This window comes from Dipodomys merriami, unplaced genomic scaffold, assembly GCF_024711535.1.
Source record: "Dipodomys merriami isolate MVZ:Mamm:240054 unplaced genomic scaffold, mDipMer1.0.p SCAF_14, whole genome shotgun sequence".
In the NCBI taxonomy this organism is placed as follows: Eukaryota; Metazoa; Chordata; class Mammalia; order Rodentia; family Heteromyidae; genus Dipodomys; species Dipodomys merriami.
In genome coordinates, this window is record NW_027202715.1 from 24,460,200 (window position 1) to 24,482,796 (window position 22,597).

General features: G+C 38.0%; 2 protein-coding genes across 2 annotated transcripts in view; one reads left to right on the top strand and one right to left on the bottom strand.

Moving 5' to 3' along the window:
* Window positions 1-21,976, bottom strand: part of Znf365 (zinc finger protein 365) — a 74,078-nt gene extending 52,102 nt beyond the window's left edge. The window contains exon 1 of the mRNA XM_070021023.1: window positions 21,856-21,976. Coding sequence (XP_069877124.1) covers window positions 21,856-21,938 — 83 coding nt within the window. The 5' untranslated portion in view covers window positions 21,939-21,976. The remainder of the gene's footprint in view (window positions 1-21,855) is intronic.
* Rtkn2 (rhotekin 2) overlaps window positions 21,049-22,597 on the top strand; it is a 65,021-nt gene continuing 63,472 nt past the window's right edge. Inside the window, exon 1 of the mRNA XM_070021022.1 lies at window positions 21,049-21,181. Within this exon, the coding sequence (XP_069877123.1) occupies window positions 21,122-21,181 (60 nt within the window). The 5' untranslated portion in view covers window positions 21,049-21,121. The remainder of the gene's footprint in view (window positions 21,182-22,597) is intronic.

Sequence of the window (22,597 nt, forward strand, 5' to 3'; positions counted from 1 at the left end):
CATTATTTCACTCTTTTTCACAGACTAAAAGTTTGATGAAGTATAATTTATTATTGTTTTTCTTTGTGGACTCGATTTTTAGCATTGTCTGCAACCTGCCTAATCCAAGGTCATGAAAATGTTCACCACTGGTTTCTTTTAAAAGTTTTAGAGTACTGAATTTTTAATTTAAATGAAATGGTTTAAAAAACAACCTATTTTAGTTAATTTTTAATAAAGAGTTTAGTTTGGATTTATTTGTCTGTGGGTTTTCTGTTTTGGTTTGGCTTGGTTTGATTTTCTATGTATGTCCACGTGCTCCATCTGCTTATATTGATGAAACTGTCTATAGCATTGAATTTCTTTCACATCTTTGCCAAAAATTGTATTTTATCTCCTTCAATGTCCATAAATAAAGCACCACTAAGTAAATTGTGAGTGGCACCACAAATTAAAATATTATGAAGATAAGAGGAGGAGACAGAGAAGAAACAAGGTGAAAGAAATTTACATATAACATTGTTCATGCATAGAATATCTGAGAAAGGATAAATTGGCTTTCTCTGAGGAATGGAAATAACTGGAGAAAGAGTGGGAAGAAAGTTTTTCACTGCATCATTTTTGGTGCGTTTTGGTTTAAGTTGCACGTATATGTTATCCAATTGGAAAAGTGAATTAATGATTGTTTTACAAGTTATAGAATCCTACATTTCACAACCACAGGCTAATGAAACCCATTCTTCCTTCAGTATCTTGCTCTCTCCATTTTCAGCACAAAAGACAATGAGCCTCAAAGGATGGTGATACCATCCATGTTTGTGCCATAGGGTAGTTGAAGGGAGCTTGTGCAATGATCAATTACCCCCAAAGGTTTACATTCTAAATATAGCCTAAGCACAGCAACAGTAGCAAATAGTCACGGTCTACAGTCTATGACAAGCACATTGGAATAATAAGAGTTATGGGGTAAAAACTCTCAACAGAACTCCCCTTAATGTTGTAGGACCCTATATAAAGAGGGAGATGAAGGTAATTTCTTTAATCCCAGTATACATTTCATTGTAGTATATTATCTCTTTCCTGTGCTGTTTTCTTTTTAATTGAGTCAGCAGGCTGAATATCTTCTCAGCGTTGTGCAACCTACAACAGCCTGTCTTCCAAAATAATTGTTGAGGTTCATCTACAAAAGACTGAAGCTTTCCAATCAATGCAAATACAAAGACACACTATAAATAAGCTGTGCATTCGCTCTCATAGATTTCTGTGTCAGATCTCCAGAGAAAAATCTATTATTCCTCCAAATGAGTTTTCTGATCACTTAAACAAATAGAGCATTCCATTCCACTCATTACTTGTCATAATAAATACTTTCAAATTAATGTATGACACAGTTAATATGTACGACACTGCTGTTTCCTTATAAATTTCCTGTCAAACTTGGAAATAAATAGGCTCATATAGCAGAATGGATCTATATAGTTTCAAATATATTTAAAGATCATATTATTCCTTCCATTCTAATTTCTGAAGGAATAACAAATACATAATAAAATGTCTACTTTCCCGAGTATAATTTCTCAAATCTAATGAGAAATACAGGACACTAAAAATGTAAAGCCTCAAAACTGAAATCTTGCAGTGTTTTTGCAACAAATATTAACTTCTCTCTCATGTTCAAATATTGAACTTAATAGACATGAAAATTCCCCATAGTTTTGATGTTACATTAAAGTAGTTTAAAAAGTGAGGAAGGCAGGGAGAAAATTAAAATCTTCTTCTGTATGGAAGAAGCTATTTTCTACAAAGAAATCAAGGATGCCATCTATTCCAAGTTAACATGAAAATTAAGACAGATTTTACAGTATGATAAATTTTAAAAGAGATTATTTTATAAAAGTACTTGGATACCATGGCCAAACTCAAAAGTTAAGATGAAGAACAAATCCATGTTTCTTAAACAAGAGACACTAGCATGAAAGGTGATACACTTTTTGTTTATATTTTGCTTTTTGAGAAAAGCTAGATCCTTGGTATAACAATAAACACCTGTAGTATCATCTGTTCAGAAGGTAGAGGTGGAAAGATCGTAGTCTGAGTCCATTCTAGAAAATATAGCATGTACTCTATCTGAAAAAAACAAAAGAAAATGAAAGCAAAAGTGCTAATGTGTGGTTAAAATGTTTGTGCCTAAGAAGCATAAAGCCCTGAGTGCAATCCCTAGTACCACAAGTAAAAAAATCTGGTTGAGGGCTGGGAAGGTGGCTCAGTGGTAGAGTGCTTGCCTTGCATGCATGAGGCCCTGGGTTCGATTCCTCAGTACCACATAAGCAGAAAAGGCAGGAAGTGGCACTGTAGCTCAAGTGGTAGAGTGCTAGCCTTGAGCTGAAGAACTGAGGGACAGCGCCCAGGCCCACAGTTCAGGCCCCATGACTGGCCAAAAAAAAAAAAAATCTGGTTGGCTACAAACTCTAACATATGTGTTCTTAACCTCTCATATGGAACCTCTCTCAGAAGCAAGGTTCTCTCGATTTTAATTGGTAATTTCTCTTCCCTAATTCTCTTCCATTTACTTTCTGTTCAGTGATTTAGATTTTACAATAATTATAGTAAAATGTTATAGCACCTGGGTGACTGAGTGTAGACAAGGTCTAGGAGCCCATATCCCCAAGCTTCAAAGGAAAGTCAAGGTAATTTTAGTTTTAGCTATTTTTTTTTTTTTTTTTTGCTTATGTGGTGCTGAGGAATTGAACCCAGGCCCTCATGCATTGCAAGGCAAGCGCTCTACCACTGAGCCACCTTCCCAGCCCCAGTTTTAGCTAATTTTATGACTTAGCAAAACAAAACATCTCAGAAAGCACTAATCCAATTTCTAATGTGAATAACAAAGCTTCTTGGAAAGCTCACTGAGAAAAATACTAGAATGTTGTAACTAGAAAAATAGTTCTTAACAGGGGAGCATTTTCCCAAATGTGATAACTTGGACAAGTTGTTTTCAGTGGTTCAACTGAAATCTTTTCTTGTTTTCTGGTAATAATTAGAAAACAAGGTGAGTTGTTAACTAATTTCAAGACTGATTGAAAGTAAAATCTCAATGTTTTTAGGTCCTATTTGGTTAATTGGAGATTTTTGTAGCAAGAAGTGATCATAGAATAATCAGATTATTAAACTTCAAAATATCTAGGAAAGAATTTAAAATTTAATCACTTTCACTTCTTATGTCTTATTGGCCAAGATTTTATCATGTGTAAGAGAGTTATAAAGGAGGCAGGGTAGGGGCTGGGAAGGTGGCTCAGTGATAGAGCGCTTGCCTTGCATGCCTGAGGCCCTGGGTTCGATTTCTCAGCACCACATAAGCAAAAAGCAAAAAGCCGGAAGTGGCGCTGTGGCTCAAGTGGTAGAGCGCTAGCCTTGAGCTGAAGAGTTGAGGGACAGCGCCCAGGCCCAGAGTTCAGTCCCCACGACCGGACCCAAAAAAAAAAGGAGGCAGGGTAAAAGTGAATTGATCATATTTTCCATTTCTACAGTGAGAAAGAGGCATGCTCTTCCCGCAAGAAAAAAAATGCAATAATAATGAATATCAGACCATTACCAGAGTCTTCCTCACCAACTTCTCAAGTATCTTCAGGTACATGAAAAGAAATAGTTCATTTATCTAAGCCACTTAGAGTCAGGTTTCTGACCCTGAGAGCCAATTATATATAATATTACATTGTTTTTATTTAAATATTTACCCTAATTATAGAGTTCTCCTATTTTAGAATCTGAATTTGATTTTCCTACTTTTGTTTCAACTCAACCAAACATTCATGTTTGCTAATTATTGAGAGACTAACTGACCTCTTAAATCTTACAAATAGGGCTTTAGTACAATTTCAGAAAAAATTCGTTACTCTTTTGTAGGGTGCTTCATCTTTACCTTGTTTTCAATCTTTGAGTAAAAAATATTTTAGAGTTCAAGAGCAATAATATTCTCTCTTACTTCACATTCTCTACATGAATGCCATTCCAGTGCTCACTTCCTTTGTTCGTTAAAGATAAATTTAAAGTGAAGGCACAGAATAGAAAAACTGTTCTCAGTTGACAAGAAGAATTGGGAGTTAGAAATTTTCTTCTTAAACAAAGTAGGCTAGGGCTGGGAAGGTGGCTCAGTGGTTGAGCACTTGCCTTGCATGCAGGAGGCCCTGGGTTTGATTCCTGAGCACCACATAAGCAAAAAAATAAAAAACCGGAAGTGGCGCTGTGGCTTAAGTGGTAGAGTGCTAGCCTTGAGGTGAATTGCTGAGGGACAGCGCCCAGACCCAGAGTTCAGGCCCCAGGACCGGACCAAAAAAAAAAAAAAAGTAGGCTAATATTTCTTTAGTAAATTTTTAGTGACTTTTTAAGACTTCAACTATCTGTAAATTAATCTTTCCATTTTTCTAAATGCTGCTGTTTTATTTTTTTCCAAAAGCCAAGACAGATGGCATTTTATGCTTCATATTTAATCATAGCTGTACATGTGAGAAGCACACTTAATACCATTGGTGTGAATATTTTCAAAATTTTGCAGATCGTTTTATAAATTCAAAATATTCTCAACCTCCATAATTGGTTCAGAAATTAGATATCAACAAGGCAGCTGGACTGATCTGGAATAGGTGGTATGTAAGGTGAGCTTTGTAATCAAATTACCATTTTATGAAGAATATTAACATTCCTGCGTATAATTATAAAGAGTATTAACATTCCTGAGTATAATTATAGCCTAGTGAAAAATAATCTGATTAGAGAACTGAGGTGAATGTTCATCCTAACTGCACTTTTGAGCTCTCCTGGGTCATTCAAATATTTTCTTAACATCTGATATAGTGCAAATGAGTTGCTAAAATATGAAATTGACTTAGTATGTACCTAGTGCCTTCATGAAGAGGATAAAAATGTTTAGAAAAACTAGAAAATTTTTGGAAAAAAAGAAACCAAATCTAAATTTTAACCATTCCTCAGTTTCCCAAGCTCAATACTGTTGACAAGTTCAACTAAGTAATTCTTTCCTCTTGACCTCTTTTCAAGAGACCAATAGGATCTCCTTTCACTGTGATAACCAAAAATGTCTCCAAACATCAGCAAATACTGTCCTTAATTGAGAGCCCCTACTCACAATTAAAGCACTGAACTAGAAAATTCAGAGGACAGGAAATCAACAAAATCTAGACTGAGACATTCTACCCACTAAATAATCTGTTTTTTTTTTCCCTACCAAGACAGTAACCCATTGCAGTGTATGGTATATATTTTGACCCTGATACATAACAAGTAAAAGATCTAAGAATTCACTGACTGGATAGTTGATGAGTAATGAATTACTAGAATCATGAAATGTAGGACTGTTCTTCTAAAACTTATCTTTTAGAATGTCTGTTTTAGAATGTCTATTTCAGAAGAAGTGATGTGTAATTTGGGATTTGCTTCAAATTGATCCATGGCTAGAGTTGGGAGGAGGGAATCAACTTAAATAAAACAAGAATGAATATGAATTGACAGTGTTGAAATCAGAAAATACATTTATGAGAATTCATTGGACTGTTCTATTTCCTTTGAACTGTGCTGAATGTTTATCATAATAAATAGTTTTAAAGTATAACATTTTAATAACATTAGGCTCATATACTATTCCTACATCTGAAAGCTATTTAAGTTATAATTATTAAATTAATTTCCCAGAGAAACAAACAATGCATTTGCTTTAATCTAAGTTGGCTGTATCTATCACTCCAAAAGTATTATTAAATCACTACTTTCTATTAGGCAGACAGAACAAAATTTGGTACATAGTACATTTTTCTTTAGTATCAGTGTTATTCAGTAGTAGATACTACTGAAAAACATATTAACCCTGGATTTCTACACACAATTGATTTAAACTTCTCCTTTTAAGTACTTCCCAGTTGCTTCTTTAAGTTATTTAAAGAACCCAACTTGAGATGTAGGTATTATGCTACATCACTATCATTTCAGTATTCTGGAGGCCAAGGTTAAAGGACTACCAGTTTGAGGCCAAGGTCTCAAAACAAAGAAGCAAGCAAGCAAGCAAGCAAAGGAACAGAACCAACTTGGAAAACTATCTATTATAATATATGTAAGGTAACTCATGCTTCCTAGCACTAAAAAAGTTGGGCTACTTCTGCAATCACTGCTTAATTGAATAAATATATCCTGGGATCACAAAGTGTTTAGTTGCAAAACAATATAATTCTATTACTAGCTTGTATGAATCTATACTTTTCAACATGTTATAATCCTTCAAAAATATGAACATTTACAATGCTTTCTGGTTGCAATGTATAGCCATAGTACTCAAATGTTAATTTTGTGCTTACTATCTTTAATCAATGTTACCTGTCTGATCTAACATTGGTACCCCTACCAAATTCATGTATTGGCATCTAATGGCTGAAGTGACAGACATGAAGCCTTTAGGGAGATGACTAAATCATGTGGTTCCACCTCCTGAATGGGATTATTGCCCTTATAAAAAGTTGAATGAGGCCTGTCCTGCCCTTTCCTTCATCGGAGGACTCATAGGAGGCACCGTATATGATAGCAGATACTCATTAGACAATGAATCGGCTGACACCTTGACCACGGACTTCCCTGACTCTGCAATGAAAAACTTATTTGCGATACCTATAAATTACTTGTCTACAGTATTTTTTTTTTTTTTTTTTTTGTCGGTCATGGGGCTTGAACTCTGGGCCTGGGCGCTGTCCCTCAGCTCTTCAGCTCAAGGTGAGCGCTCTACCACTTGAGCTACAGCGCCACTTCCGGTTTTCTGGTGGTTTATTGGAGATAGGAGTCTCACGGTCTCTCCTGCCCGGGCTGGCTTTGAACCGCGATCCTCAGATCTCAGCCTCCTGAGTAGCTAGGATTACAGGCGTGAGCCACCAGCGCCCGGCTGTCTACAGTATTTTGTTATGAACAGGCTAAGACTGAAATTGGTCTCAAGTGGCAGTTTTCTATAATACTTAAAACCAATGGAAATAGCTTTGGAATTGGGTACTGTGTGGAGACTGGAAGAATCTGGAGGTATATATTGGAAAAAGCCTGTATTGCCAGGAATGACCATGATGGGCTATCCTGGTGAGAGTTCGGGAGAAGGCAGCTATGGAGAAAAACCTCCATATTCTTAGTGATTATCTGAGACTATTATTACAATGGACGTAGAAATACAGAAGGTAAAGGCCATGTTAATAAGGCCTTAGGTAGAAATGAGGAACAGATTATTGGCAACTGAAGGAAAATCTATCCTTGTTATAAAGTGGCAAAGAATTTCACCAAATTATATTTGCATCCTAGTACTTCATGGTAGACAGAACTTGCCAGCCATGAGATAGTTGGATATTTAACTAGAGATCAACTCTATTCTACTTGATTTGAAAAGGTTATACAGAACTGTCTAGAATCAAACAGATCTATTAAACTTTCAGCCAGGATGGTCACAGATTTTAAACTTCTGAGGTTTTGCAGTCCCCATTTCTTATTAATCTGCATCTGAATTGTGAAGAATAGATGAAACAGAACACACACCGTAGAACACAACTGCAACATAGGAATACCACTAAATATAAGCTGCTTCTGCTGCTGCTCTTATTATATGCTAAGTCTCATTCATATATTACATCATAAGCTCAGTGTAAATATTAAATTATCACTTAAACAAAGAACCTTTACTTCCATTTTTTGAATGGAAATACTCAAGAGGTATACAGAACACACACAAAATCCTTTTAGCTTATTTGTACTAAGGCTCATAGAAATAAGAGTACATGTCCAAAGTATGAAGCTAACATCATTAGGACAAAAATATTGCTTTTCAGTACCATAAGAAAAGAGAATTGATCCCAATTGAGTTAACTTATAAACGTTGCATTAAGAATAATTGGTTGGAAGATTTTCATAAAAGAGTTGCATTTCAGGACAATAACTGCTTATCTTTTTTTTCCTGCAGTTATTTTTTCCTTTTTCCCAATTTAGCTTTCATTCATCACTTAGCAATTGCTAAATGAAGTGATAAATTCTACAAATGCATAAGGCAATGACTTCTCTTACACATAACAACCTGGAAAGAAGCTTAACCCTTTCTTATGAAGCCAGCATCTCTTCAATATGCCTAAGGTGCAAAAGTTTGATTCATGCTTAATATTTCAATATATTCTAATATATTCTCTTTTTTTGGATCAGTTGTAGGGCTTGTACTCTGGGCCTGGGCACTGTCCCTCAGCTTTTCAGCTCAAGACAAGCACTCTACCACTTGAGCTATAGTGTGCCACTTCCAGTTTTCCGGTGGTTAACTGGAGATAAGAGTCTCACGAACTTTCCTTCCCGGGCTGGCTTTGAACAGCGATCCTCAGATCTCAGCCTTCTGAGTAGCTAGGATTACAAGTGTGAGCCACCAGCACCCAGCTCTAATATATTCTTCACTACAAGCTTGCTGATAATATGTTTTTATTATATCTTTGCTAAAAAAGAGCTTGTTTCTGAAGCTCTTGGATTCCAGTTTAAATTAATAGGAGATTTATATGCTAAACGAAGAGTCAGAAAAATCCAAACCAGGAACCAAAATAATTAAAAACATTAATAACTTAGTTTTATGCTTTTAGTTAAACATCTAGAAAATGAGTTTCCCTCTAACCAATGGTGTAATGATGAAAGGGATGTCTGTATTATGCAGTCAAGTGTGATTAATTTTAGAATAAATCCATTTTTATAAAGTATATTAGAAGCAGAACTAATAAAATTATTGTAGGAATACCATATTAGTATACAGTAATTAAAGACAAATGAGCATATGATGTTTAAGGGATGAAAACATGATTTATAATATTCATAAGGATTAATAACTTCCAAGAGAGTAACTAATTTCTTTAAACAGTTTCAGTTTATTAAAAAACAGAAGTGTGAAATGATTTGGTCTCATTTCATATTGACCCATGTTAGAAAAAAACAAGTTGATTATTAAAAAAGCAAATGGGAGCCAAGAGAAATAATCCATCCTAATTGATCATTAATTAATTTTGACTGGTTATTCTTGCTAGACATTTTTATTAAAATATTAATATTAAAAGTGCTTCAATAATTTAGTCAAGTGTGCAATATAAGTTATTTTAATGATACATGAATGATATCTTATTAACATTTTGAATACTAATGATTGAATGTTAATGAATGAATTTTGAATGAATAACTTTATTCATACAATCATAAATGTAGTGATCATAGAAACACATTCAAATTTATAGTCTTATTTAAAAAATGACTATTATGGCATCAAATATTTTATCTATTAATGTATAGCTTTTCTTGTTAATTTGAGGTTCACAATGTAGCCAAAGAAATAAATTATAGTGACTGAAAATTATTTGTCAACATGTAGAATTTCATGAACTTTAGCAATGAGCTTTAGAGTAGATGGAATCAAGCTTTTTGTGGTACTTCTTTTCTAAAAATATTAAGGCCTGAAAAGTCAGTAGACAAAATCCTAGGCTGAAAATGAATTCAGGAACCTAGGGACTGACTCTTGGCTTTTGAGAAATAGATGTGACTATTGTTCAAGAGCTCCATCTTAAAAGTAAGCATTTGCTTTATTTTTTGAAGAGAAAATTGCTGCTACTATATGGAAGGAAAAAACTCACTTTCTCAGTAGCTGCATGAATACATTTGTGCTATTGTAAGTAGCACTTTCTCAGCGGTCGAATGAATGTATTTGTCTTCTGATGGGTGCAGCTATACCATAGTACGGTCAAAGCACTGCTAAAGAAGTATTCTATTAAAAAAGACATTGCAACTGTCATGACCACTGAGCTCCAACTATAGTTAATCTCATATAAACTGTTATGATTAGATATGGAAGGCAGAAAAACAAGTGGCCTGCGTAGAACCTTTAGCACCAGGCAGTTTTTCTCCCTTACTCTTACCTTCACATATAACTGTCTATCCACCAACAATGACAGTTTTCAGGTTCACATCTGCAAAGAAAAGCCACAGCAAGATCCTTTTCTATATTGCTGTTGTAGCTAAGAGATGAACATAATGGAGATAGCCCTGGGGAAAATAATGTGTCTGAATGAAGCCTTTGCTAGTAGTGTGTCATTTTTAAATGAAGACAAGATATTGTGATCAACTACCATTAACAACCAATTCATGTCCTTTAATAAATGGTATCACCAACAAGAGGTCACCTTTTGTGAAATGCTATTTTTTTCAAGTACAGAACTTATGCCTCATGACATCACATAACATGTGTGGACATTTACACAAATAGGTAAGAGAAAGCTAGCAACTTATCATTTACGAAAGAAAGTTGCTTAGAGCTGGGTGCCGGTGGCTCATACCTGTAATCCTAGCTACTCATGAGGCTGCCATCTAAGGATCACGGTTCAAAACCAGTCCAGGTAGGAAAGTCTGTGAGACTTTTATCTCCAATAAACCACCAGAAAACCACAAGTGGTGCTATGGCTCAAGTGGTAGAGCATTTGCCTTTAGCTGAAGAGCTGAAGAACAGCGCCTAGACCCATAGTTCAAGCCCCACAACCGACAAAAAAAAGAAAGAAAGAAAGAAAAAAGAAAGAAAGGAAGGAAGGAGGGCTGGGAAGGTGGCTCAGTGGTAGAGCGCTTGCTTTGCATGCCTGAAGCCCTGGGTTCGATTCCTCAGCACCACATAAGCAAAAAGAAAAAAAAAGGAAGGAAGGAAGGAAGGAAGGAAAAGAAAATTCCTTAGGAAGAGATTACCAAAATGTGCTTAAGTATAGTAAGTTACTTTATTTTTATATTTTATTGTACTGTCTTTACAATTTTCTAGAAAATTGTACAATGGAATTAGATGGATATTCTCTAAGGCTTGTTATATTTTCTAAAATTCCATAATGTGAATATTCTTACTGTGAACCTCTTGTAAATTTTATCAAGAATCCTAAAAATTCTGACCTGCTTAAGTGATGAAGAAAGACACTTAATTTTCTTTTGCTGAAATTGTTATGCAATATATTTTTCTCTAGTCCGTAGGAAAATAGAGCATTATACCCACTTTGCATAGTTTACGAAAGCTACTAAAACTTCTCATGTTCAAAATACATATGGCAAATCTTAGGCTTATTCAACAAAATTAACCAGTCATCATTAGTTTTTAAATGAATTTCTAAAACAACCTAAATTATTATCAATTTCATTAAAAGTTTTAGAGATAAATATTTTATTAGAATAAGAAAATTTGTAGTTTCTCCTCTTCTTTTCTCCATGGATGAATTTTAAAATGGCAAAAAAGATGAACAAAATGAACTAAGGATATTAAAAATTTTTATATTTGTTTCTACACAAATTTTAACATGCAAAACTCATTTTGTTAAATTGCATTATATTAGAAAGTTACTATGGGAGTCATGATTTATTTAACCATTTTTTCTATCTTATTATTGTTATAAATTTGAAATTGCAGACACATATTTAGTTTTAGTAAATAATACATGTCCAAAGGGGGAAACTAATTTTACTCTAGTCATGTATCATCTAGTGTCGTCATTATTGTATATAATTTGTAAAGTTATCTTGAAATTATGAAACTATTAAGCAAAGATATAGAAAGTATAGGTATAGGACTGGGAAGGTAGCTCAGTGGTAGAGTGCTTGCCTTGCATGCATGAGGCCCTGGGTTCGATTCCTCAGCACCACATAAGCAAAAAGAAAAAAGCAGGAAGTGGCGCTGTGGCTCAAGTGGTAGAATGCTAGCCCTGAGCTGAAGAGCTGAGGGACAGCGCCCAGGCCCAGAGTTCAGGCCCCACGATTGGACCCAAAAGAAAAAAAGTATAGGTATAAACAAAACCATACAAGAAAATAAGATATTGGACATTGGGATGGAAATCAATTTAGCAGGAAGATCACTTGGTCTTTTCTTTTTAATACTAATGTAATATTTATTTCTGGCACAAAACATCTTTGCTTTATTATTGGTGAATATGAAATTGTAGATAGTAAGTGATTATATCATGACATTTCCCTATACATATAGAATCTACTTTGCATATTCACATTCTTATTCTTCCTTATCTTCCTCCAACCCTTTCCCTTTTTCCCTTCACCTTCTACATCCCAACTAGTCTCCCTTTTACTTTCATGACCATGTTTTGTTTACTTTTCCTTGTTTCTTTTTTCTCCCTTCTTCCACAAATAAGAAAAATCATGTGATACTCAGCTTTATGGAACTTGTTTATTTAATTTAACATGAGGAGCTCCAGTTCCATCCATTTTCCAGCAAATGGTAGAATTTCATTCTTCTTAATGGCTGAATAAAATGTGGTATATTATATTTAATATTTCTCCAATGGTTATTTCTGGGAACAGAAATAATTTAAAAGCCTGTTTGTATTCAATACTTTTAAACTATGAATTGAGTACATTTAGTATACAGCTTTCTTGAAAAATACTTAGAACTACACATTAAGAAACACATAATAAAGCTTTAGGTAAAATCTATTCTTACCTATATTTATACTTACTGAGGACAAAGAATGTCATTGCTATAGCAATTCACAAACACATAAAAAATAACTCTCTAAAAGTTGAAGGTTTTTTTGGGGCACAAAATTAAAGGTGTGTGTCCACTGACTATGTTCTGTAGCATGCAGAGTTGTTCTTTTAAAAAAAACAGGGTCCAGCAAGGAAGGTGGCTCAGTGGTAGAGTGCTTGCATGCATGAGGCCCTGGGTTCAAATCCTTAGCACCATATAAACAGAAGAAGCCAGTAGCTCAGTACTTGAGCCAGTGGACTAGCCTTGAGCTGAAGAGCTGAGGGACAGGGCTCAGGCCCCACCACTGACAAAAACAAAAAAACAAAAACAAAACAAAACAGGGTCATGGTGCTTGCCTGCAGATTTTTGGCTTCTGCACAGAAGTAAATTTTGCCTTGCTGAGACAATTCTTCATTTTCATCATTAGCTACACTTGAAGAATATATTTATAATAATGTTAAAGCTGGTGCTTGTGGCTCACACATGAATTCCTACCTACTCAGGAGTCAGAGATCTTAGTATTACACTTTGAAGCCAACCTGGAAAGGGAGCCCCAACACCCTGATTTCCAGACTTTTATCTCCTATTAGCTACCAAAAGAGCTAGTAAGGAGGTATGGTTCAAGTGGTAGCTCCTTAGTTTAGAGTAAAACCACTCAGGGGCCACGCCCATAGAAAGGAAAAGGGAATTTATCCTGTCTCAGAGACTTTGTGCAGTATAAATAGATTAGGGAGTACTTCCTTGATTTACTGTCGGTTGATACACACCACTTGATATACACCACAGCACCACTTGCAACTTTTTTCTTATGTGGTGCTGAGGAATCAAACCCAGGGCCTCAGGCATGCAAGGCAAGCACTCTACCAATGAGCCACCTTCCCAGCCCCGTGCTGAGACTTTTCTAGGACTTCTAGTCCTAGAGTCTAGGAGATAAGCTATACTAGAAGGATTACAAACAGTTGAGATTAACCTTGAAAAGGATGTCAGAAAGAACCAATGAAAAGCAAGACTGAGTACATTAGCAGGGGTTTAGAAGTTGTAACCCAAAGTCTCGCATTCTTATGTACATGTACACATACTAGTTTGCCTGTGTAGCATGATAGATAATGAAAAGCCTCATTTGAGGATAACAAACTGACTGAGTTTGCCTTTGTGCCAAGAAAAGAGAGGAGGTATTTGAACTAGACTTTGAATTATGGAGAAAATTGAATGAGCAAATATTTAAATCCAGGTAGCAGTTGTTAAGTGCCTACAAAATGCAGGAGATCAAAATCTCAACCTGTAAAGGTGACCAAAATGGTGCTTTTCTTAAAATCAGGAGCTTACATTTCTAAGAATATGACAGATACATAAAAAGTTATAGTACAGTATGCCAAGTGTTGTGGCAGAGATTTGTAGATAGTACATCAAGAACAAAGATAAATAAGGACTTGGTTCTGCATAAATTGAGTTCAAGGGACACTTCAGAGAAGAGGAAGAGTCTAATGGAAAGATAAAACTTGATATCAAGTAGACATTTATAGTTGACCAGTGGGGTCTAATGGGAATAGGAGAAACAAAAAGATATTTTCAAAAAGGGAAAAATCCATGCCTGAAAAGACTATTTAATAAAGCTCATATTTGTCCTTAGTTGTAAAAAAAAAATCAGGGTCACATTGTGTTATAAATGTCAAAAAATTTCTCATTGGTATTAATGTGCTATTTTATATTTAATTACTTCAAGTAAAAAATGGTGCTTGGTTAATAAATGAATGATCACTTTTCTGTAACAGAGGAATGTTATAAAGAAATAAAACTATATTTATGACAACGTTAATAGAAAGAAATTAGAATAGTAACCAGCAAAATTGAAGCAGTTGTTTAGCTTTAAAAATTATTTAACAGCTAATTTGAGCACAATTTGCAAGTAAGGTTCATACAGCCTAAAATGAAACCATTAGACTTCCCAATGGAAAACTAAGAACAAGATAAGTAGCCCATTCCAAGTGGCTAATAAGGGTAAGAACTCAGAGCTTCAGCTATAATTATTTGTTGTACATTGTTATCACTATTGTGATAGCACCAGTCAACACAATACTTCATAGATTTATGATGGAAACCTGCCATACTTGCTTAGAAATTCATAGCACAGCAAACTGCAAGACAAAAACAATCATCTCACAAGACTCTGGGTCTTGTCACTGGCAGAGATCAGTTTATATTCTTCCTTGATCATATACAACTGTTCTAACAGGTTCCTAAACCCTTGGAAGTGGTTGCAGGATGTCTTCCTGCCTTTAAACTTGCAGAAAATAACAGGAAAGGCATGCTGTAAGACATTTATTCTTACTAACGTGGTGACCTCATTGGAAGACAAAGATCAACCTCTAGGTGCTTAGAAGTTAGGGGACAGAGAAAGTCAGCTAAGGTTTGGAAAAAACAGTTTAATAAGCTCATTTGTATAGGATTTGTAGTTAGCAAACCAACTCATATTATCCTTGAAATCATATAACATAAACAATATAGTATTTTCTATGGACAAAACAAAATTGTCTTAATTCTAAAATTGTCTTTAATTTTATGTTCATTAGGTGCACTCTGAGGGTAGAATTTCAAAAGTATTTAAGGCTCATTCAATAAGTCTCTGATTGCAAGAGGGTGTGCATTGTTACTGAGAAATTTTACATGGTAATACCTTCCACTCCATTCTAAACTTATCAAGTCTTTCGTTCCACTGTTATCTGAGTGAAATCTTGAGTTTTCATACCTTTGAGTTTTCTTCTTGGGGTAGCATTGTATAGTTGTTAGTGATACTTCTGGCATATATTTGACATGCTTTAAATTTTTAAAACATTTTCACTTACACTGGATACCAAAAACTATGCAACCAACAGAAGAATTATTAGTCCTATATTACAGATTCAGAAACTAACATTTAAAGACACAATATAACTTGTTATGTAGAAGAGCCAAGAATCAACAACAACCAAGATACAGTGCTCCTGAGGATAAGATGGTTTATGTATATAGAGGCTATTTCTAAAGCCATGTGCCAGTGACCCATACCTTTATTCCTAACTACTAGGAGAAGGAGATCTGGCGCTCACACAGTTCAAAGCCAGCCCAGAAAGACAAAGCCAAGAGATTCTTATCTCCAATTAACTAGCAAAAAGCTAGAAGTAGCACTGTGGCTCAAGTGGTAGGATGCCACTGTTGAACAAAAACATCAAGTGAGAGTATTAAGCCCTGAGCTCAAGTCCCAATTCTGGCACCATAAGACAAAACAAAAAGGTATTTCCAGAACCAAACATAAAGAGAGAAATTGTCCTTTGTCTAACTCATACTATTAAAGCACATTGGGGAATAACTTAACTAGGAGAAGGTGCTGACACTGTCAGGGAGTGATCATTCATAAGGAGTCTTGGGACACAGAGGTAGCAGAATCAGCTAAGTTAGGACATGGGTCTATTTCTCTCTGCTGTCTGACAATTGTGTCTTCTGCTATCCATGGATGCATCTAGTTATTGTGGGATCTATCAGCTTTATGATATATCTGTGCAAATACTCCTAACATATTTTTGTAATGTTTTATCTTTACATATTCTCAAGCCACCTTCATTATCTTGACGTATGTTTAAATAATTATAGAAGATGTAAATTGTTGATGTGTTGAAAATAATTGCAATAAATTGTAAAACACTATACTGATAAATACTTACAATCATGCATTTAAAAATTATATGAATAGGGCCTGGGAAGGTGGCTCAGTAGTAGAGTGCTTACCTTGCATGCATGAGGCCCTGGGTTCCATTCCTCAGCACCACAAAAGCAGAAAAAGCCAGAAGTGGTGCTGGGGCTCAAATGGTAGAGCACTAGCCTTGAGCTGAAGAGCTGAGGGACAGTGCCCAGACCAAGTTCAGGCCCCACAACCGACTTAAAAAAATTATATGAATAGCTTAGCCTCGAAGATAGAAATTATACTTTGCTTATTTCCCTACCTAAACTTGTGGGCTTTTCCTCACTTCCCCACAGAATTTGATTCTAATGTATTTTATACATAGCAAGTCTTTATTGTTCACCTTATGTCTCTGTAACAAATATGATTATGTAAATTGAAATTATATGCATTTTTATATTTCATGGGATGGATAAATCCTTTTTTCCATTTTCTCAAGGGTTAATATGTTAGAATGAGTCAGGGGTCAACCTTGATTTCTCATCTGGTTTTCATTTCTATAAATGGAAGCATTAGGCCTCTGGTTCATTGCTTATAGCTACACCAACAATAATAATTTTAATTGCCCTTTCAGCCCCCACATGGTTTTTACAACCTGGAGTAATGCACTGGATGTGATGGCTTTCCTTTGTCATGTGGGAAAAGGATATTTTGAGAAGATTAGCAAGCAGGCAACTTGTTAGATCAATTTCAGGACAGGGAACATAAAATAAAGATCTTGATGATGTGTCCTTAAACTTGCACAGTCTTGGAAAGCAATTGTCCTAATTAGAGGAGCATTGATTCACATCACACAACTAATTCCTCTGACAGTGTTTCCTGGTTGTAAGAACTGATTATAATGTCACTTGAATTTCCTTGGGCTTGTGTGTAACATGCAGGTCATGTTGTCAGTAATAACTTAAATGACACATAATTTGTCTCTACCTGCTGACTTGCCATTATTTGGCAAATACCTCTAAGTCTCTAAGTCTTCCCCACTAATCCCAAGCACATCTTTGGACACCAGCACCAATACAATGTGTTTGAATTTCTCAGGCTTTCTTTTTTTGGTGGTGGGGGGGGGGGAATGGTCCGGTCGTGGGGCCTGAACTCTGGGCCTGGGCGCTGTCCCTCAGCTCTTCAGCTCAAGGCTAGCATTCTACCACTTGAGCCACAGTGCCACTTCCAGCTTTTTTTTCTTTATTGCTTATGTGGTACTGAGGAATCAAACCCAGGGCCTCAGGCATGCAAGGCAAGTGCTCTACCACTGAGCCACCTTCCCAGCCCCTTCCCAGGCTTTCTAATAATAAATGTGGACTGGCAATGGGTTCAATGCTAAGAAAATTTGTGGAGGCAAAAAAATATACTACCATTTTTCCAAGTAAGTGCCCTAGAATGTCAACTATCATGAAACTTTTGCAAGAGTGTTGTATACATTTAAAATAATTTCTTATTATGAAATGTTTGATGTATACAGAATAATGTATATATGTATAAATAGTGTATGTAAATATGGAAGTTACCAGGTAAGCATTAAAGAAGACCTGTGAAGACATCACTCACATAAATTAAAAGGTGACTATTAAGTAGCTTTACATCTGCAGACTCCATCTGTATCCCAGCCTCCTGCCTTCCCCTAGAGATGGCCACTAGATTAAATTTTGTCTTAAACATTGTGTTAGCTTTCTGTCTCTGTGACAAAATACTGGAGGAAAACAACTTAAAGAAGGAAAGATTTTTTTGGCTCATGTTTCAGAGGTTTTAATCCAAGTCATCTGATTCTATTGCTTTCAGCCCCTAGGCCCACAGCAAGGCACAAACATCATAGGGAGAAAGGGCACTATCATTGGGATTTATTGTCCTATAAAACATCTATTAGACCATTTGACTATTTCCAGTTGGATTTTTTATGGATTGTAGGATTGTTCTTGTTTGATTTTGAGGATAGAACCACTCCCTTATGCATGGTAGGCAAATGCTCTACCAATGAGCTAATGTTCCAGCTCTTTTTAACTTAGGGTTGCCTAAGTAGCCCAGGCTAACCTAAAACTTGCCATTGTCCCACATCTGGCCCTCAAGTAGCTGGGATGACAGGAGTGCACCACCACCACACATGTACTGTAGATATCATTTGTCAGTGACAGGTGATATGTCTTGAATATACCCCAATCTGTCTGAGTTCTGCAGTGTTAGTGGAGTTGCTTTCAGCCCTGATACGTTCTTGCTATGCTAGCTGTGGCTTATGTTTCTGTGGGATAAACAGTTTACAAAGCACCCTTGCAAATCTTATCGAGTCTCTCAACAACTTTTAAAGACAGGATGGGTATTATTATTTTTGTTTTATAGATAAGGAAACTGAGCGGCTTGCCCAAGGTTGTAAGTCCTCAAACTGCATTCCATGTCTTCCTTATGATTATATGATGCTTCAGCTCTTCTTAGATTATGTCTTATTCATTTAAGAAAATACCACTGCTTAGCATCTTACTGTCCTCTCTTTCTGTTTCTTTTCTCCTGTGGGCCTGTCTTTTGTGATGGTGTTTTGTGTTGTTTTTAAATTTTGTTTTGGAGACACTGGAGTTTGAACTCAGGATCTTGTACTTGGTGGCACATACTCTATCACTTGAACTATACCTCTAGTCCCCTTTTTCTTTTTAGTTTATTTCTTAAATAGGGCCTATATTTTCACTTTGGACAGTGATCCTCCTACCTATGTTTCCTGTGTAGCTAGAATTACAGATACTCACCATGGTGCCTGTTTTTGTTTGTTGAGACAGGGCCTCACTAACTTTGAGGAGGCAGGGACTAGTCTTAAATTTTGATCCTCCCAATATCTACATCCTAAATAGCTGAGATTGTAGGTTTGCACCACTGTGCTATATTCAAAATATAGTTCAAATTCAAGAAGATCATTATATTATCTGTAGGATGATTAGATGAGTGAAGACAGATACAAAAGCATAACCTATTTGGATATCTTTGTGAGAGTATATGGATATTAGAAACCACAAGAGTTTCCTACACTGTAATGAATCACATTAAAAAAAATGATGAGCTTTAACCTTTCGGTATTTGATGGTTGAGTCTATGTGTGTATGTAGGCTGATCCTGGGGCTTGAATTCAGGCCCTGGACTCTGTCCCTGAGCTTTGTTTTATCCTCTACCACTTGAGCCACAGCTTCACTTATGGATTTTTTTTGCTGGTTAACTGGAGATAAGAGTCTCATAGATTTTCCTGTCCAAGCTGGCTTGGCAATCTCAGTCTCCTGAGTAGCTAGAATTACAGGTGTGAGCCACTGGTGTCTGGCTTGATTCTATTTTTATATACATTACAAGTACCAAAGAACTATGCTTGATGAAACTAGCAGTAACAAGAAAGGACCTGAGGGTAAATATGGAAATAGAAGTCTTACTCTGAAGTATTTTAATCACTACATAGTTTAAGTACTTCTAGGACACAGAACTCAATGAATAAGAGAAAAACCCACATTCTATTTTCTCTAAAGAGAAAAGACTTTAACAGCAACTGCTTATATTCTACAGATAATTACTAAATATGTTATTTCCTAAATCACTTTCTTGTTAGTATGATAAATACATCTACAATAGTTGCCTAGTTTTTTTCTCATCAAATACTCTAATATCAGATTGGTAGCCTGTCTCCCCCCCCCTCCCTTTTCAAGAAATGCTGTCTTCCGCATGTATTTTTATCTAAGTCTGGGAGCTGTGTGTGTTATATGATAAATACTGTGTGTCTGATAATGAGCTCTCTGTATGTATTTCTTTAATGAGTAAGGTATTATAATAGGCTCATGCAGCTCAGATTAACAGAAGATAATTACACCACAACAGCAATAGCACAGGAGGTAGGCACTGGGGAAGGCGAATCTAATGACAATGGAATTCAGTCCTGTGTTTTCAGAGGACCACAAGCTCTGTCTTGGTAATTTTGAGTCTACATATATTAAAGTTGTGTGCAAGGCTGTGGGTCATTAGGAATGACTTATATAAGACTAATGACTAATATAAGAGGACAGTCTTTCCTAACTGGGCATCTTTTGGTATCACTTGGTCCTAAGCATCTCAGTGAGGGAAATTACCTATCTGAAAGGAAGAGCACTCATATTTCTAAAAAGTACCTGGTCAAACCAACCGCTTAGAAAGGCCTATGTGGTAAGTGGCGCTGTGGCTCAAGTGGTAGAGCGCTCGCCTTGAGCTGAAGAGCTGAGGGACAGCGTCCAGGTACAGAGTTCAAGCCCCACGACCGACAAAAAAAAAAAGGCCTATGTGGATCCTATGGCCCTGTCATTTTAAATCCACTTTGTGTAGGACAAGTGAAAGATGAGTGTGATCTTGGGACAGCAGGCCCAGAGGCTGTCTCAAGTGCATACAAATTAGGGTTACCCAATTCACACCAGGATGAAGTGAGACCCCCCCCCCAAGGGGTCTCATGGCGCCTGCGTCCATCCCAGAGTGATCTGTGGGGTCCAGGGGCCGCAGCTTCTGTGGTGTCAGAACCCTAACACTTCGGATGATCTCACACAGGATACAGGCAAAAGGATGCTAAAGCAAACACCCTCTCCACAACTAGGAGCTCAGAAGGCCACAGGTTGCTCGCTCACGCTCCATCTCGTGGCCCCGCCCACACAACAGGCCCCGCCCCCGAGCCTTTAAGTCCAGGAGTCGCCGCAGGCTTCCCGCAGGGTCGACCCTGAGAACTCGGGTCTCCAGACCCTCTCTGGCAGGGCCGCGGGACGCGCCCACTGCGCGTGCGCGCGGCGGTCTGGCCGCCACCCCCGCTGCGGGCACTTGGTACTGCCGGGCGGTTGGCGTCCTCCGCGTGTGCAGCCCGGGGCGGGCTTTTCAAATCTTCCCTCCGGAGGGGCGTCGACCGGCGGGCCGTGGCGCCGGGCATGGAGGGGCCGGCGCTCCGGGACCCCGCGCGCGGCCTGGCGGGGCTCGCGGCTCAGCAGGTGAGTGCCCGGGGCGGCTTGCCTCTCCGGCCCTCGGCCGGCGCGCGGTGTGGGCGTCGGGGAAGCGGCCCCGGGGCCCCGCGGGCCGGGAACAAAGGGAGGCGCCCGAGACCCGCACCCCGGGCCGCGGCCGGGCCTGGCCAGGGTGCACCCGAGCTTCTCCGCAAGGAAAGGGCGGCCGGGCGTGGGGGAGCGACGGTGCTGCCCCGCCCACCTGTCTGTCTGTCTGTCTGTCTGTCCGTCCGTCCGCTTGTCTGTCTGTCCGTTTGTCTGTCCGTCCGTCCGTCCGTCTGTCCGTCTGTCTGTCCGTCCGTCCGTCTGTCCGTCCGTCTGCCCGTCTGTCTGTCTGTCTGTCTGTCTGTCTGTCGGTCTGTCTGTCCGTCCGTCTGTCAGTCTGTCCGTCTGTCCGTCCGTCCGTCTGCCCGTCTGTCTGTCCGTCCGTCTTTCTGCCCGTCTGTCTTTCTGTCTGTCCGTCGTCTGTCTGTCCGCCTGTCTGTCCGTCTGTCTGTCTGTCTGTCCGTCTGTCTTTCATTTAATCTACTCACTTTTAAGTATATTTAAGGAGTGGTGCGCAGGGGTTTCATCTCCACACGGCAGTTTACGAGTTCGGTGCTTCTGGATCCAGATCCCCCCTTTCCCTCGTTCTCCCTAATCTCTCCCCTCCATCCCCTCACCTTTTCTTCCTTGTCCGCTGGTGCCCGTGGTGTCCTGGCCCGTGTAGGTGATGCACCGGGCGCCGATGCCCCTGGGTGGCCATCCAGACCCCTGAAGGGCAGTTTGGGCTTGGCTGTGGAGTTAATAGAAAGCGTATAGGTGAGGCGTGTTTGCCTCCGACGTGAGCTGCGGTGGGGCGGGCAGCAGCATCGGAGAAGCCCAGTGCCCACCCCAGAGCTTTAAGAGAAGTTGGGGAGGTGGGGAGGGGCAGGGCTGGTAGGGGATAAACAAAGGAGGAGGAGGTAACAAGTGTGCTCATTACCTTACTGGTGGAACTGTAACCCCTCTGTACAGCATCTTTACAATAAAAAATGTGTACTAAAAAAAAAAAGTTGAGCTTGCTAGTGGTTTTGGTGTTTTTTGTTTTTCCCCCATAAATACTTAGAAGGGAAAGTCGGAGGACACGGAATTGGATAGAAATTTGGTGTTTGTTTTTTTTTAATGTTATAGGTCATATGCGAAAATAATTTTATATTTTATTTCTTTATTTAGTCAGTCATGGGGCTTGAACTCTGGGCCTGGACATTAGTTCCTGAGACATTAGTTCAGCTCAAGGCTAGTGTTCTACCACTTGAGCCACAGTGCCACTTCGGTTTTCTGATTGGTTTATTGGAGATCAGAGTCTCATGGATTTTTCTTCCCCAGCTGGCTTTGAACCATGATCCTCAGATCTCAGCCTCCTGAGGAGCTAGGATGACAGAC